This window comes from Heteronotia binoei, chromosome 5 (genome assembly GCF_032191835.1).
Source record: "Heteronotia binoei isolate CCM8104 ecotype False Entrance Well chromosome 5, APGP_CSIRO_Hbin_v1, whole genome shotgun sequence".
In the NCBI taxonomy this organism is placed as follows: Eukaryota; Metazoa; Chordata; class Lepidosauria; order Squamata; family Gekkonidae; genus Heteronotia; species Heteronotia binoei.
The window spans coordinates 89693777-89708960 of NC_083227.1; the positions used below are offsets into that span (position 1 = coordinate 89693777).

The 15184-nt window shown below is 40.0% G+C and overlaps 1 protein-coding gene across 12 annotated transcripts in view; it reads right to left on the bottom strand.

Moving 5' to 3' along the window:
• Positions 1–15184, bottom strand: part of CACNA1D (calcium voltage-gated channel subunit alpha1 D) — a 384077-nt gene that overhangs the window by 118985 nt on the left and 249908 nt on the right. For all 12 annotated transcript variants that reach the window (XM_060239786.1, XM_060239787.1, XM_060239788.1 and 9 more), the window contains 6 exons: positions 12814–12921; positions 12617–12669; positions 12385–12531; positions 9814–10015; positions 3345–3503; positions 1524–1634 (listed from right to left, as the gene is read on the bottom strand). In XM_060239786.1, coding sequence (XP_060095769.1) covers positions 1524–1634; positions 3345–3503; positions 9814–10015; positions 12385–12531; positions 12617–12669; positions 12814–12921 — 780 coding nt within the window. The remainder of the gene's footprint in view (positions 1–1523; positions 1635–3344; positions 3504–9813; positions 10016–12384; positions 12532–12616; positions 12670–12813; positions 12922–15184) is intronic.

Consider the following 15184-nt stretch of genomic DNA (forward strand, 5'->3'; position numbering starts at 1 on the left):
CCCTTGTAATTTGAATTGCTGTCTGTATTTTGTAATCTGTCTTAAGTCTCAGTGAGAATTAATAATAAGAAACCTTGGCACAGACTTTTGGGAGCATTACCTCTGTTGCTAGTAGAGAAGCTGGTAGAACCCAACTCCTTGCCTATAAACTATTGACTAAACATTTCTCCAGTGCAATGTGAATGTAATTTTAAAATTCATTATGGAATTTCTTGACACCCTGTTGGAAATCTGACATTCATTGTCATGATCTGCAAACTGAAGTCCCCTCTGTGGAAACAGGGTATAAGAACTGCTTGTGTGTTCCAGAGATCCACACAGGTATCATACAAACAACCAGAAATAGTTTTCTTATCACCCTTTTTTGGTATCAGTCTTTCACAGAATGCCAGTGCAATCCTAAACAGAATGGCACCCTTCTAAGCACACTGACTGAAGGGTGCTTAGATTGTATTATGTGACAGTGGGGCCTTTGAACTAATAGCAGAATGTCCTGCTTCTAGAAGATTAGTGCCAGTGTAGCAGATTACTGCTCAGAGTGGAAAGGTAGTTTAAAGACCTCTGGTTTCAAAGGACAGTAATACTACATGACAATGCACATGACAAAGGCTGGAATTAGATATTGTATTGAAATGATACAATTAATTTACTTTAACTCCTAGGTTTAATTTAAAACTGGGAATTTTAAAAACATCATTTTTGCATTGTTCAGATTTATGTTCATGATTGCTCATACCTGTCTCTTCCTTTAAAATTACAATTGATTTCATAGTGGGGTAAATCCAATGCAAGAGGGGGAAACCATGGAAGTAGTCTGCAGACAGATATCCTTACACCTACACAAAGGCAACACTGAGACTACACAATAGGCTATGAAAAAATGGCACAATGCTACAAGGTGTGATAGGCTATCACCAGGGTTCTTTTTCTAGCAGGAGCTTTTCTTCAAATTAGGCCACACACCCCTGATGTAGCCAATTCTCCAAGAGCTTAGAGGGCTCTTAGTACAGGGCCTACTGTAAGCTCCGGGAGGATTGGCTACATCAGGGGGGCATGGCCTAATATGCAGAGGAGCTCCAGCTAGAAAAAGAGCCCTGGCTATCACAGTAGTCAGATGTTCCATCTGATCCTTCTTTGCATTATTTGCTGGCACAACTAGACTTAGAATTTTGTCATATTTTATGATTAATCTTTTAAAGAACAATTTAGAACTGGTAGTCAAATATTGAAGAACAAAAGTTTTAATGTCAGAGTCATTTAAAAAGGGATTTTTTTTTACCTTAATATATATTTCTGGCCTCTCCACTATTCAGCAATAATTTTTTAAACATTTCTATATCTTATTTCCTGTGAACGCCTACAAAGTGTTATCAGATTTAAGACTAATATCAAGATGTCTTTGATACATTACCACAAAAAGCATGCAAACACTTTTGACACTCACATAGCTTGCTAGAAATATGTGCAGTTTTAAAAAGAACTGATCCATAGGCTATTTAATGGAAACATGCAGAATCACTTACCTTGGGTTTAAAAGCAATGAGTTTCAAAACCATTTCAACAGTAAACACTGCAGTAAAAAACATATTCAGAACATCCATTGCATCATTAAAAAGTTTTGACTGCCCGTGATGCTGCAAATGAGACACAAGGAAGGTATTTACAAACATTTGTGGGGAACCCAAAATGAGCAGCATAACACCCACTATTTTGAACTACTCTTGGCATGCTAGGGAGAAGCTTGGAAACTGCACTTTCTCCAGGAAGAATTCATCCAGGAGCAGTCTTAGCCAATAGTTAATAGGATGGCTGCTCCAGACCCTGCACTTGAGGGGACAACTGTCCATCACCTCACCCCCTCAAAGGAGGGGCAGGGGGGAAGAAGAGCAGGTTCTTGCCACCACTTGCTCTGTTTGCCCTTTCTCAGGCAGCTGGCCTTCAGTTCTGGCTGCAGCAGTGGCTTCCATCAACCTTGCACATGAAGAGGATCACTCCTTCTTTGGTGATGGGGGGTTGCAGTGATTCTGAGTCTTCATTCTGGACTTTTGCCCAGGCCTCCAGAATCACTATGACCGCCTCTGAGCCCTGAGTTTATCACTTAGGAGATGGCTTGCTACATTTCTGTGATTTAGCATAACTGAAACAGAACAATCTAAATGAAAACCTGTAGATTTAGGGGCAACACTGCAGTAAACTATCACTTTCAATGACTGGAGACACTGCTTTGACCCTTAATCAAATATTTTAAGTTCCACATGTTTAGCTTTAATCTCAGTTATCTGTGGTGCATGGTTAAGATTGAACATTAATTCACTCTAGGGAAGAGAACAACCTCCCTAATCTCTCTTTTACCCATGGGTAAGAAAGGCATAATACTTCATTAACTAGTTAAACACAAAAGTGCTAAAAAGATGCTTTTTGATTCAGTAATTTTGCTTGAGAATCCTCATATATAGACAAACAGCAAAATCTGAAAGAGGAGTGAGGGAAGAAAAAGTACAGCCAGAAATTTGGTGGGTTTGTTCTCAAACTAAGTCAATCTGAACATTAGCACAGAAAACCTATGATGAAAACCACAATTGCTATAACACTGAAAAATGTTTTAAAAGGAACTATAATTGCCTGAAATAAACATAAACCCTATAAAACTACCACGTCAAGTGTCTTCATTTCATGTATTTAACAATGTCTGTTTTGTACTTTCTTTAAGACTTCTTAAGAAAGAAAGGTTCCCTGTGCAAGCTCCAGTCGTTTCCGACTCTGGGGTGACGTTGCTTTCACAACATTTTCACTGCAGACTTTTTACAGGGTGGTTTGCCATTGCCTTCCCCAGTCATCTACACTTTCCCCCCAGCAAGCTGGGTACTCATTTTACCGACCTCGGAAGGATGGAAGGCTGAGTCAACCTCGAGCCGGCTACCTGAACCAGCTTTCGCTGGGATCGAACTCAGGTTGTGAGCAGAGTTTAGTACTGCAGCTTTAACACTCTGCGCCACGGGGCTCTGCTTCTTAAGAAAACTGAGTCATAAAAACAACTCTCAAAAATAAAGCTGAGGAAGTGAGCCTATGACATGACTCACAAAGGCTTATCTTAGAATAAATCTGGTTATCTTGAAACTGCCACTGAACTTCTATTTAATTTTGCAACAGTATGATTACCCTCTGGAATTATTCTCAAACACACATTGAGTAAATCAGTCTAAAAGCCCAATTCTAAATGAACTCTTGGGTAACTCCCCTGCCTTGAATTGTACAAACCTAGAGTACACTTTCTAGCATTTGTCGACATCAGATATCCTTTTGGAATGTGTTAAGAAAGAACTGGAAGATAGTTTCATTCCTACCTGCATAGCCAAGCAAAGTGTATTCAGCATGATGAGAACAAACATGATGTATTCAAACCCAGTAGAGTTTACCACATACCAGAATTTGTACTGGTAAGGATTTTTTGGAATGTATCTACGCAAAGGACGTGCTTTCAAAGCATATTCTACACACTGACGCTGTAAAAAAACAAACAGAAATATCAACTATAATAATGACAGTGGCACTGTAGGCTGGGAAATTACTATCAAGTCAAAATAAGCCTTGCATTTAAATAAATCAAGATGCAATGGCTCCAATGCGTGTGTGGCACCTCACATGTGTGCATGTGCTTCCAATTTTCTTCTTTAAGAGGGTACTCAGAATGTAGTTTAAAAGATCCATGCATCTGCAATGCGACCATTAACTGTTAGCATCTGATGTAAAGCAAGGTTTTAATAACTAATTTTTCCATCTGTGCTTTCTGATAATGGACATAATCTCCAGTAAACCAAAGATTAGCAAACCAGTTCTTGGTCTTTCCTACAACAATTTAATTAATTTATTAAAATATTTATACCCTATCTTTCCTTGTGATTCAAAGCAACAGCTGAATAATAATTACTAATTTACTCCTATTTTTCTACTAAAAGGTATAAAGAGGCGGCAACTTTTTCTACTTCTTTTTAAAATTTGCATACTGATGTGGGTCCCTCTGTGTTAGTTCTAACAGGCAATGACTGGCTTGGCAAAGCTGTTTCAGGTTAGGAAAATGGCATGGGAGGGAAGGCCTAAGCCCCTTTCTGCACACTAAAGTCCTGATCCAAATTCAGGGCACATGTGCCTACAATTAAAAGATGGGGGGGGGGCCTTTTGTAGCTTCACTCACAGGACTATCGGGGGTTGTGGCCCATAGGGCAGTGCCTAGTTGGCCTGATTGTTAATCCTGCCCTGCTACCAGCACCATGTCTGGTTTGGACCTTTGGTCCTAATGGCATGAATCATTGGAAAGTGTGGGGCACACACCCATTCCTCAGCCTCTATTTTCAGGAAGGGAGTTTGAAGAACTGAGTCAAATTGAGGTGACCACCAGAGATGAAATTTTAGACCTAATGGGGAAATTATGGCACACACCCAAGAGTTCTTAAGGAACTCAGATGTGAAATCACTGATCTACTAAACTATATATGCAACCTATTATTATATTCAGCTGCTGTGGCAGAAGACTGAAGAGTAGCAAATGTGACACCAGTTTTTAAAAAGGGGATCTAGAGGGGAACCAAGAAATTACAGGCCAGTCAGTCGGATGTCTATCCCAGGCAAATTTGTATAAACTAATCCAAGATGGAATTGTTAGGCACATAAAGGGACAAAGCTTGTTGAGGGAAAATCAGTGAACTAGTAGACATCATATACCTGGACTTTTAAAAGGCTTTTGACAAGGTACCTCGCCAAAGGCTCTGAGTAAACTTAGCAGTCCTGAGCTAAGAGGCTGGGTTCTTTTATGGTTAAAAACTGGTTAAACGGCAGAAAGCAAAGAGTAGGAATCATTGGACAGTTCTCACAATGGAGGGAAGTAAGCAGTGGGGTCCCACAAGGATCAGTATTGGGGCTGGTACTATTTAATTCATTCATAAATGATCTGGGACTAGGGGTCAGTAGCGTAGTGGCCAAGGTTGCAGATGACACCAAATTATTCAGGATGGTGAAAAACAAGGCTGACTGTGAAGAACTCCAAGAGGATCTCCACAAATTGGGTGATGGGGTGACAATGTGGCAAATGAAGTTCAGTGTTGCACAATGTGGCAAATGAAGTGTAAAGTGATGCACATTGTGACAAAAAAATCCCATCTTCAAGTATAGGTTAACAGGGCTGGTGTGTGGGAGTAGGCAAAGTAGTCAGTCGCCTAGGGCACCACCTAGCTTAGAAGGCACCACTGGGTGCCCCCTCCCAGATGCATTACTCTGGCTCCTGACCACTGTCTCCCATCACCAAGCTGCCCTCACCAAAGCCAAGCCACCCCCTCTCCCCAGTGTGCAAATTGGTCCCCCACCTCATCCTATCCCGCCACCCTCTTTCCTGGTGTGGCCAGCAAGCACTTATTCTCACAATTTTCAAAATAACACATCACATTTTTTAAAAAATAAAAATCAGTAAATTAAAAATGTTAAAAGTTTTTTAAGTTTGGCGCTCTTCATATATTTTTAATAAGGGGGGGCACTAGTGGGTGATTTACCTAGGGTGCCAGAAAACCTAGCACCAGTCCTGTAGGTTAATAAAGTCTGAACTTGCTGAGACTAAGAGGGAAAAAGATTTTGGAATTGTAGTGGATAACTCAACGAAAGTGTCAATCCTGCATGCTGCAGACACTTAATTAGGGATTGAAAATAAAATGGGATGCAAATAAAATGACAACTATTGTAATGTCCCTATACAGATCTATGGTGCAGCCTCATTTAGAATACTGTGTACAGTTCTGGTCTCTCTATCTCAAAAAGAACTATAAAAAGTACAGAGGTGGGTAACCAAGATGATTAGAGGGTTAGAGCACCTTCCCTATGAAGAAAGGCTGAAGGGCCTGGCACATTTCAGTTTAGAAAAGAAATGGCTAAGGGGGGACATGATAGAAGTTTATAAAATTATGCATGAGATGGAGAGAATTGACAAAGTGAACATTTTCTCCCAAAGCACTACAATTTGAAGGTAGTCAATGAAACTGATGAGCAGTAGGTTCAGCATGGACAAAAGAAAATACTACTTTACACAGAGAGTGATTAAAATGTGGAAGTCACTGCCAGAGGATGTAGTGAAGGCCACAGGAATAAAGAACTTTAAAAGGAGATTAGATAGATTTATGGAAGATAAGTCTGTTAATGGCTAATAGAGATGGTGACAGAGGGGAACCTCCACATTCAGTAATCCTCTGAATCCCAGAGCCACGAAGTAGTATCAGAGGAAGGCTTGCCATGTTGCTGCCTGTACAAAGGAAAAACAGGTTGCTTACCTGTAACTGATGATCTTTGGAGTGGTCATCTGTGCATTCAGGATTTTCAATCCCTAATTAAGTGTCTGCATGGGATTAGGGTGCCTATGCCAATCTTGATTGGTAACCTATCGAGGCTAAAGGGTTTTCATGTCCTTTCCCTGGTGACATGCACCGAAGTCCCACTGTGCATGCCCATCAGTGTGGGTGTGGACATCCCACCAGTTCCTTCTGACTGCTGTGTGATCCCCCTCCCCCCCAAAAAAAATACCTGGGGGACCTACAGCAGTGGAGAAGAAGGCAGGTGGTGTGAATGCACAGATGACCACTTGAAGATCATTAGTTACAGGTAAGCAACCTGTTTATCTTCATTGTGGTCTCTGAGCATCACACTCATGGGAGAATAGAACGCTTAGGCATACCTGGAGGAAGGTAAAATATTGTCGCAAACTCAGGAGCAAGCAGACTGCAATATGGAATGACCCATCATTGTATGCTGGTGATGAAAGACATCAAGGGCATAATGCTTCACAAAGGTAAGTGGTGAATCCCAAGTGGTAAAGAAGTCATGCAGAATTTGTGGTACATGATAAATTCACCCAGAGCCTGAAGATCTATGATGGGGCATCATTCTCTGGAACTGTGAAACAATATGGGACTCTCATATCAATAGTAATGTGTAAATGCAAGAGATACGGGTTCTATAGCTTGTCCGCTGAGTAGAGTTTGAACCTCTTCTAGGAGAGCAGTTGATGGTGGTATGGTGATGAAGACCAGGATTAATGGGTTTCTGAGCAAATTCTATTGCATAGCCCTCCTCGATGATGGAAAGGACCCATCTGTCAGATGTAACCAGCTTCTAGCTTTGTAATGGAGATCAACTGATCAGCGCGGCAGTAGAACATAACTGACAGGATGCCTATGCCCACCCTAGTGGGCACACACAGTGGCGCTCCTGAGCATGTCACCAGGGAAAGGGCACAAAAATCCCTTAGGGGTGATGTTACTGATGGGTGTGATACACAGATACCATGAAGAAGATATGGTTGGCCACTGTGTGAGACAGGATGCTGGACTAGATGGACCATTGGTCTGAAACAGCAGGACTCTTCTTATGTTCTTATTGTTCTCATGTCTCCTCTGGATGCTGTCAACCAGACGAGTTTTGGAAGTTCCATGCTCAGTGTACTGACGTGTTACACATGTACTCATGGAATATACTCATGTTTTCCCAACATGGCAAATTATGGTTTCCTAGAAATCCAGTACAATGTATAACTATACCCTAGGTGAGGCAAACAGTTACAGGAGTTCTTCTACCTATCCTGCATATGAAGTCAAATCTTATTACTACCAGTGATTATCAGACTTCTTACACATAATGGTTATACTGTTATAGCTGGTGTAATGTTGCCCAAAAGGATATTAGGATGGTACATAAGTGAACTTCCAGATCCTTTAACAGAGCTGCCAACAAGATGGAGAAAAAAGAAGACCCTGCCTCAGTAATAGAGGCTTAGTGGAATGTTATTACCAGATGATTTTATTTACCTTGTATTCTGTATTCAGCTGGTGCTCTGTCAGTTGCACTAGCTACCAGTTGAGTATTGGATCTGTTTCAAGGTGATGATTCTAACCTTTTATGTCCTTAACAGCCTGGGACCAGCATATCTGTCTCTCCATCATATATCCCCTGGAGAGCTTTATGCTCTGCTGAGCAACACCTTTTGGTTATCCCTGGCCTGAAAGATGTCCACTTAGCCTCAACAAGGGCCAAGGACTTTTCTGTCCTGGCTCCTACCTGGTGGAACATATTTCCACTGAAGATCAGGTCCTGCAAAGCTTGTTGCAGTTCTGCAGGATGTGTAAAACAGAGCTATTTCAAATATGTCACATATAGATGTTAATAGTCCATCTTATTTTATGATGTATTTTTAAATTCATTGCAACCTGCCTAGAGTACTTTTTGAGAGAAAGTTGGCCTATAAGCTCCAAACAATAGATCTGGCAGGATTGACACTTGGAAATTGTTTTTGATTTACAAACTCTCCACCCTGATCAAATAAAACAATAGTATATTATCCCCTTTAAATTCTAGAACATTTTAAAATCAGATGGTCCAACCAAATTACTAACTCATTCAATTTCTTTCATATTTTACTAGCATGAGACTCTGTTTTAAATGTAATTGTATATTTAATTAACTGTTGTGAAATTGGGGTATTTTATTGTTGTATCACTGTAACGTATTTTATGCTATGTAAGCCGCCCTGAGCCTGCTTTGGCAGGGAGGGCGGGATGTAAATTAAAAATTATTATTATTATTATTATTATTATTATTATATAGTAGTGATGTGTAAATGCAAATCACTGGGACAGTTAAGTGAGGTAAGATCAATTACATTTTGAAATAAGATTCTGCTTAAATTGTGATCTTATATCTCTAAGGGTGAAAAATGCTAACAGACATGATTCCAGTGTGATATCTTAAAAGTTTTTTTAAAGAGTTGCCATCTTACACAACTGACACAATCACATATATGACACTTTTTCAGGTGCTATCACATATATGACACTTTAAAAACCTCAAGATCTTATAAACAAACATTCACACTTCAGATAAAAAGAAGCCAAAATTAAATTGTGGATACTGTTGGGAACGTCTGTACCGTTTATTTTATTTACTGAATTTCTATGTTGCCTTTTAAGTAGAAAACCAGTTTTCTAGTTCAGTAATCAATGCAATTCAGTTGTGTGGCCCCATGCAAGTCTCTGTCAACCTCAATGCTTCATCTATATAAGTGAAATAGTAGGGACCTTTATCACTGGATTCTTGTGAGAATCAGCAATGGCTCACTCTTGTAGTTCCACTGGACACTTTGGCCCTCCTTGGGTGATCACTATTATTTGCTGTAAATCAAGGAATGTTCCATGAATGCAATGGGGGACTCCAGTCCACACACAAAGCATTTCCTGCTCCAGCAAAACTAAGCATGCCATTACAAATAAAAATATAAAAAATAACTTTATGTAGTATTGTTATCACATAAATGATTTTAACTATGAGAAAGACTGGCCAGATGTAAAGAGTATTAAAGATTTTCTATCAGAGTGCTTTTCTTTCCCATTCACAAACAAAAAAGCAGATTAGAACCACATTTATTTGATATGAGAGAGTTTTGCCAGCATGCTTTCTACATTGAGATATAATGAAGCTGCCTTATACAAAATCAGACTCCTGGCACATTAACTCTGACAGACAAGCTTGTCCAGGGTGTCAGTTGGAGGTCCAGGGCATCAGCTGGAGGTTTTCCTCCCAAGCTCTGCTATCTAGGAACCTTTGGGATACTACAAATAGAACTTTCAAACTTTGAACACAACACATGTCATCTGTCACTATGCACTGTTTGACAAAGTAAGCAAAGCAAGGGAACAGCGACCTCTTCTGAAACAAGGAAAAAAATCCAAATAAAAACAAAATCTTTTCATACATTAACATATATTTTTAAAAGACTATTTTTATTACCTGATTTTTATCCAGTTCACAGTTCTTGTATTCTTGTTCTCCCTGTTCTTGGAATGTAACAATGACAAAACCAACAAATATGTTCATCATGAAGAAAGCAATAATGATGATATAAATGATGAAGAAAATGGAGATCTCCACTCTGTAATTATAAACTGGGCCAATGTTCTCTCCATTTGAGTCTATAGCTTTATATAGCAGCCTGCATTTTAAAAAAAGAGGATAACGGTTATTTAAAAAGTTCAATTAATGAAAAGTTATACTTTGGAGTCAGCAAACTGGAACTATGGAAGCAAGACAGATCCAGGTGGGCAGCTGTGTTGGTCTGTAGCAATAGAATAAAGTTGGAGTCCAGTGGCACCCTTAAGACCAACAAAGTTTTATTCAAAATGTAAGATTTTGTGTGCTAAAAGCACACTTCATCAGATAATAGTATGGGATGAAATTAGCAGATCTACATATATAGAGAGTGGGCAGCGAATGAGTATGCAAAACAGTGAAAATGTTTTAACAGATTAAAAGAATAACAAGTTTGGGTCTAGTAATCATCGTCTGGGTTCAACTGGGGGAGAAAACAGCAAAGGCAATAGACATGTCAGATTAATTGTGTAGAGTAGTAAATTTAAAGTCTGTTGTAACGTTCCATTGGTCTCCTCTAAAGCATGGGTAAAAATAACATTTTTCTGTAGAATGAAGTTGGAGTCTACTCTGTTCAAAAACTAATACAAAAACATTTTAGAATACAGTGGATGTATACTTTTCAAGTATGGGTTACATTAACAACATCCTTTTTTAAGAGTAGTTTTGTCAGAGAGATTTCTACTCTGAATTGATATATTGCGTAATATCACAGACATTTTTCTGATACAGTCCTTTCAGACATATCATAGGAACCTTGACCAGGTATCTTTTATTTTCTACCTAAAATACACAAACCTGGCAACCCAAGATGCCCCATTGTCTCAAAGATAGGCACTATCACCAAGGGGGCATCTGGATATATGAACTCTATTCTAAGATCCTATGCCACTGGTGCTCCTAGTTATGTTCACAATACTAAAGATTTTCTAAGGAAAATACAGTCTTTGAACAACCTTTCAGAGAAGCAAGTCTATAAAATGTACACATATACAGTTTGTTCCCAACTGGTTTCCCACTGGTGAAAAAGGAATGGAGGAGTCTGCAATGACCACACAAAAGGCTATGCTAGTAATCTGCATGATAAAAAGCCACATGGGAGTAAAAAAGGAAATTGAACAAGACTGAGTGAAAAAAACAGTCTGGATTCAATTCATGAAATACATGTTAGAAATAAAAATAGAAGTGTGTACTGAGTAATTAGATTTAAAATATGAGAGAAATGTGGATCTCGTGGACAACATCCAAAGTACTACAAGTGGAACAAAGTTCATGGAACTGGATTTGTCACCTTCTCTTGCTGCCCACTGACCCTCCCTCCTGACACGGTGCAACAGCTGATAGCTGCTGTTGGAGGAAGAATCAACAAATATGATAATTCATCTGCTTTGGAACCTTTTGAGACTTCAGGCTGAGCTATGGGAGGAGATGGCACTAGTAGCCTTAGTGGGTGATCTTTGTCTTAATGCAGACAAAGGCTATACCTCTTTGAAGCTCTTGCTAGATTCATCTGCAGCCTGCAATACTATCATGCTATCCTATTAAGATGTTTGGAGGCAGTTGTTCATATCAGGGGATGTGCTTTGAACTTGTTTAAATCAATACTTATGAACCAGTCTGAAAAAATTCTTATCAAAGGCCAGTTGCCGGTAAGACTTGTCCTGAAGGGTTCTACAGGGCACAGTCTTACCCTTTCCTTAGTATTCAACCTCTATGTAAAGCCCTTAGGAGAAATTATTCATAGTGCTGGATGTCATCAATATGCTAATGACACTCAACTCTGTAACCTGCAATGCAAATCTCCTAGTGGTGCAGTAGAGGTCTTAAATAATTATCTGACCAATATGGTTAAATGGCTAGTAGAGAACAAAATGAAACTGAATCTTTGTAAAAGGTAAGTAATATTAGGTGGGAAATCTGGCGTTGGAAAGCACAGTGCTTCGTTTACCCTTGCTGGCTCAGCTAAGAGCCTACAGGATTTACTCAACCGTTCAGTAAAACTTATAGGCTCTTAGCCAACCTTTCAAACTCCAGCCTGGATCCAGCTTGCTGGGTGATCTTGGGCCAGTTGCACACACTCAGACTAACCTACCTTACAGGGTTGTTGGGAGGATAAACCAGAAACAAGTTTCAATTTGCCCAGGCACCTGCATTTGAATAGCATAACAAACTGGACTGTAACTGAAGGCTTCTCAAATTCTGTGCCCAAGGAGAGAAGCGAGGAAGGAGAAAGGGATGTTTCAGAGCACTGCAACAAGCAGCTCCTCCATCACAGACAAGTCTTTGTGTCTGTGATGATGCCACCATTATCTTTCAACGCTTCCCAAAAGGATCATGCCCATTCTAACTCTCTAGAAACAGTTACTCATCATTCCCAAAATACTAGCAAATATATATATATATATATAAAAGCTTTAAAGATGATGCACTTACGCAGGCCAGCCTTCAAAAGTGGACACAGTAAACAGAGCCATCATAGCAGCAAGCACATTGTCAAAGTTGAAATCACTATTCTGCCACATTCTTTCCCTCACCATTGGACTATCAACATCTCCATCTTTGTAAACAATAAATATTCCCCTACAGAAGAAATAACAGCAGATGTTGGAAACAGCAGATAGCACTGAAATGTTCTAATTTGCAAATACAAAGGAAAAGTGCCTACCGACACTCCTCAGGGTTTTGTTTTGCTTCATCTGTGCATCGATAGAATTTACCCTACAAAGAAAACAGAAGTCTACCATATAATAGCCATTCAATTTTAAAGCATCTCTCTGAAGCTCACAGAGAACAATTTGCCAGTGCAGTGCTTTGTATAGGGTTGAGCTGTTACCATGATCCAAAGATATTTTTCCTACTTACCTTAAAAAGCTGGACACCAATACATGCAAACATGAACTGCAGCAGAGTTGTGACAATCATGATGTTACCAATAGTTCGAATAGCGACAAAGACACACTGAACAACATGCTGTGTGGAAGGAGAAGAAAGAAAATCATCAGCACGGTTTTATTCAGACAATTGATCATGATGCTTAGTGGAGAGTAATTTAAACTGCATTTAATTTGTTTCTTCAGCATACTAATTAAAGATCTCATTTTGTATCTCAAGTGAGGTCTTGCTACCTTCCTACACAGAATTTGTAAACAACGGTGGGAATGTGCATTTTATATCCTGGAACTTGAAAATGGCTTTAATGCCTACTAGGGGAAAAGGATAGTTGTGTGTGTTACTCCTGCACTTTTTCCTTCACAGCATAGGGGGAACATTGGGAACCAGTATTGAGGGAGAGTTACCCCTGCCTCATTCCTCCATAGCACAGCCACAATCTGTATCATTCTGTATCACACTTGCTTTTGGTAACTATAATATGGATCTGGGGAGCCTATCATGGATCCCTTGTGTCACATGTACTATAGTAGCTTCCCAAGGAAACCAGAAGGTTTGCTACTGCAAACCAGGGTACAAACAGACATTACAAAAATTACACACCACTTTCTGTCTGTAAAAGCAAACGGGGGGTGGGTGGGGGTGCATGCAGCCTTAACAAGGATTGGGGATCTGTGCACAGGAGATAAATTTAACCTTTCAACCCTGACATGTTTAGAGCATAAAAACAGCCCTGCTGGATCAGAGCAGTGATCCATCTAGTTCAGACTGTCTCGCAAAGTGGTCACCCTGCTACCCTGGAGTGCCAACAAATAGGGCATAAGGGTTGAGGCCTTCCTTTGATGCCATCTCCTAGCACCAGTATTCAGAAGTTTACTGTCTCTGAATACAGAAATTCCCTTTAGCCACCATGGCTAGTAGCAGTTGATAGACATCCTCCATCAGTCTGTGTAACCCTCTTTTAAAGGTGTCTATGCACATAACCTTCACCAGGGCTTTTTTGGCAGAAAAAGCCCAACAGGAAGTCATTTGCATATTAGGTCACATCTCCTGACATCACCATTGTTTTATAGGGCTTTTTGTAGAAAAAGCCTAGCAGGAACTCATTTGCCTATTAGGCCACACTCCCTGACACCAAGCCAGCCAGGACTGCGTTCCTGCTCAAAAAAAAAAAAGCCCTAGCCTTCACTATGTCCACTGGCAGTGAATTCCACAATGTAATTACTTATTAAGCAAATGAACCTTCCCCCTCCAATCCTAAGACTATTTCCAATCAATTCCATTGGTTCTAGTATAACGGGAGAGAGGGGAAACACTATCCACTTTTCCTAACCCATGCATAATTTTTAAACCTCTATCATGTTCTCCCTTAGCCATCTTTTTTTCTAGACTGAAAAGCCGTAGACTCTTTGGCAAAGGTGTTCTAACTCTGTAATAATCTTGGTTGCTTTTTTTGTACTTTTCCCAGCTCTGCAGTATTCTTTCTCAAATATAACAATTAAAAGTTATACACTGTATTCTAAATGAGAGTGCACCATAGCTCTATACTAGGGCATTACAATATTAGCCATTTTATTTTCACTTCATAATACCTTGCATAGAGTTTTCCTTTTTACCTTTGCAGCACACTGAGTTGAAATCTTCCAGCTCAATTATGACCAATTCCATTATGCAAATCAAAACTGAACTCCCTACTCTGTATAGCATTTTAAAGAGAAAATAATGCATTCTTTATAACCCTGTTTTGCCCCCCTTCAGACTACTAATAGTGCAGACAACCTGGTTTCATTTAGTAAAAGACTAGCTCAGTTTTCGCACAAGTTGCCCCAGAGCTGCGAGCTGGCGTGCTGTTCTCCCGCAGTAAGCAGATACTGCTTGGAAGAGGATCCTGCTTGCTGTGGAAGAGTGCCATGCCAGCTTGCAGCTCCAGGGCAACTTGTGCGAAAACAGGGAAGCCCCGGGAGCAAAAGGGTTCTCTACCCGGAACAAGCCTCGTGCAAAATTGGTCATCGGTTTCAAATTGTTTGTACATGCAATTTGTCTTTTACAGCCAGACAGAGATCTATGATCTCCATCAATCTGTGCTCTCACTAACTAGTTGACCACTGTGTGAGACACAATGCTGAACTACATGGACCACTGGTCTGATCCAGCAGGCTCTTCTTATGCTTTTATTCTACTGATCTGCAATAACAGATGCAAAGGAAAAAGAGAAGAGCTGATAGTGCTGAAAGGCAAGGAAGGGCCAGGGAAAAAGGTGGGCCAGAGCTTAAAATGAGCCCAAGAGAGATACATATGGGGAGCAGCAAAGCATTAGGACCTCAGAAGGAAGGGAGAACCAGAA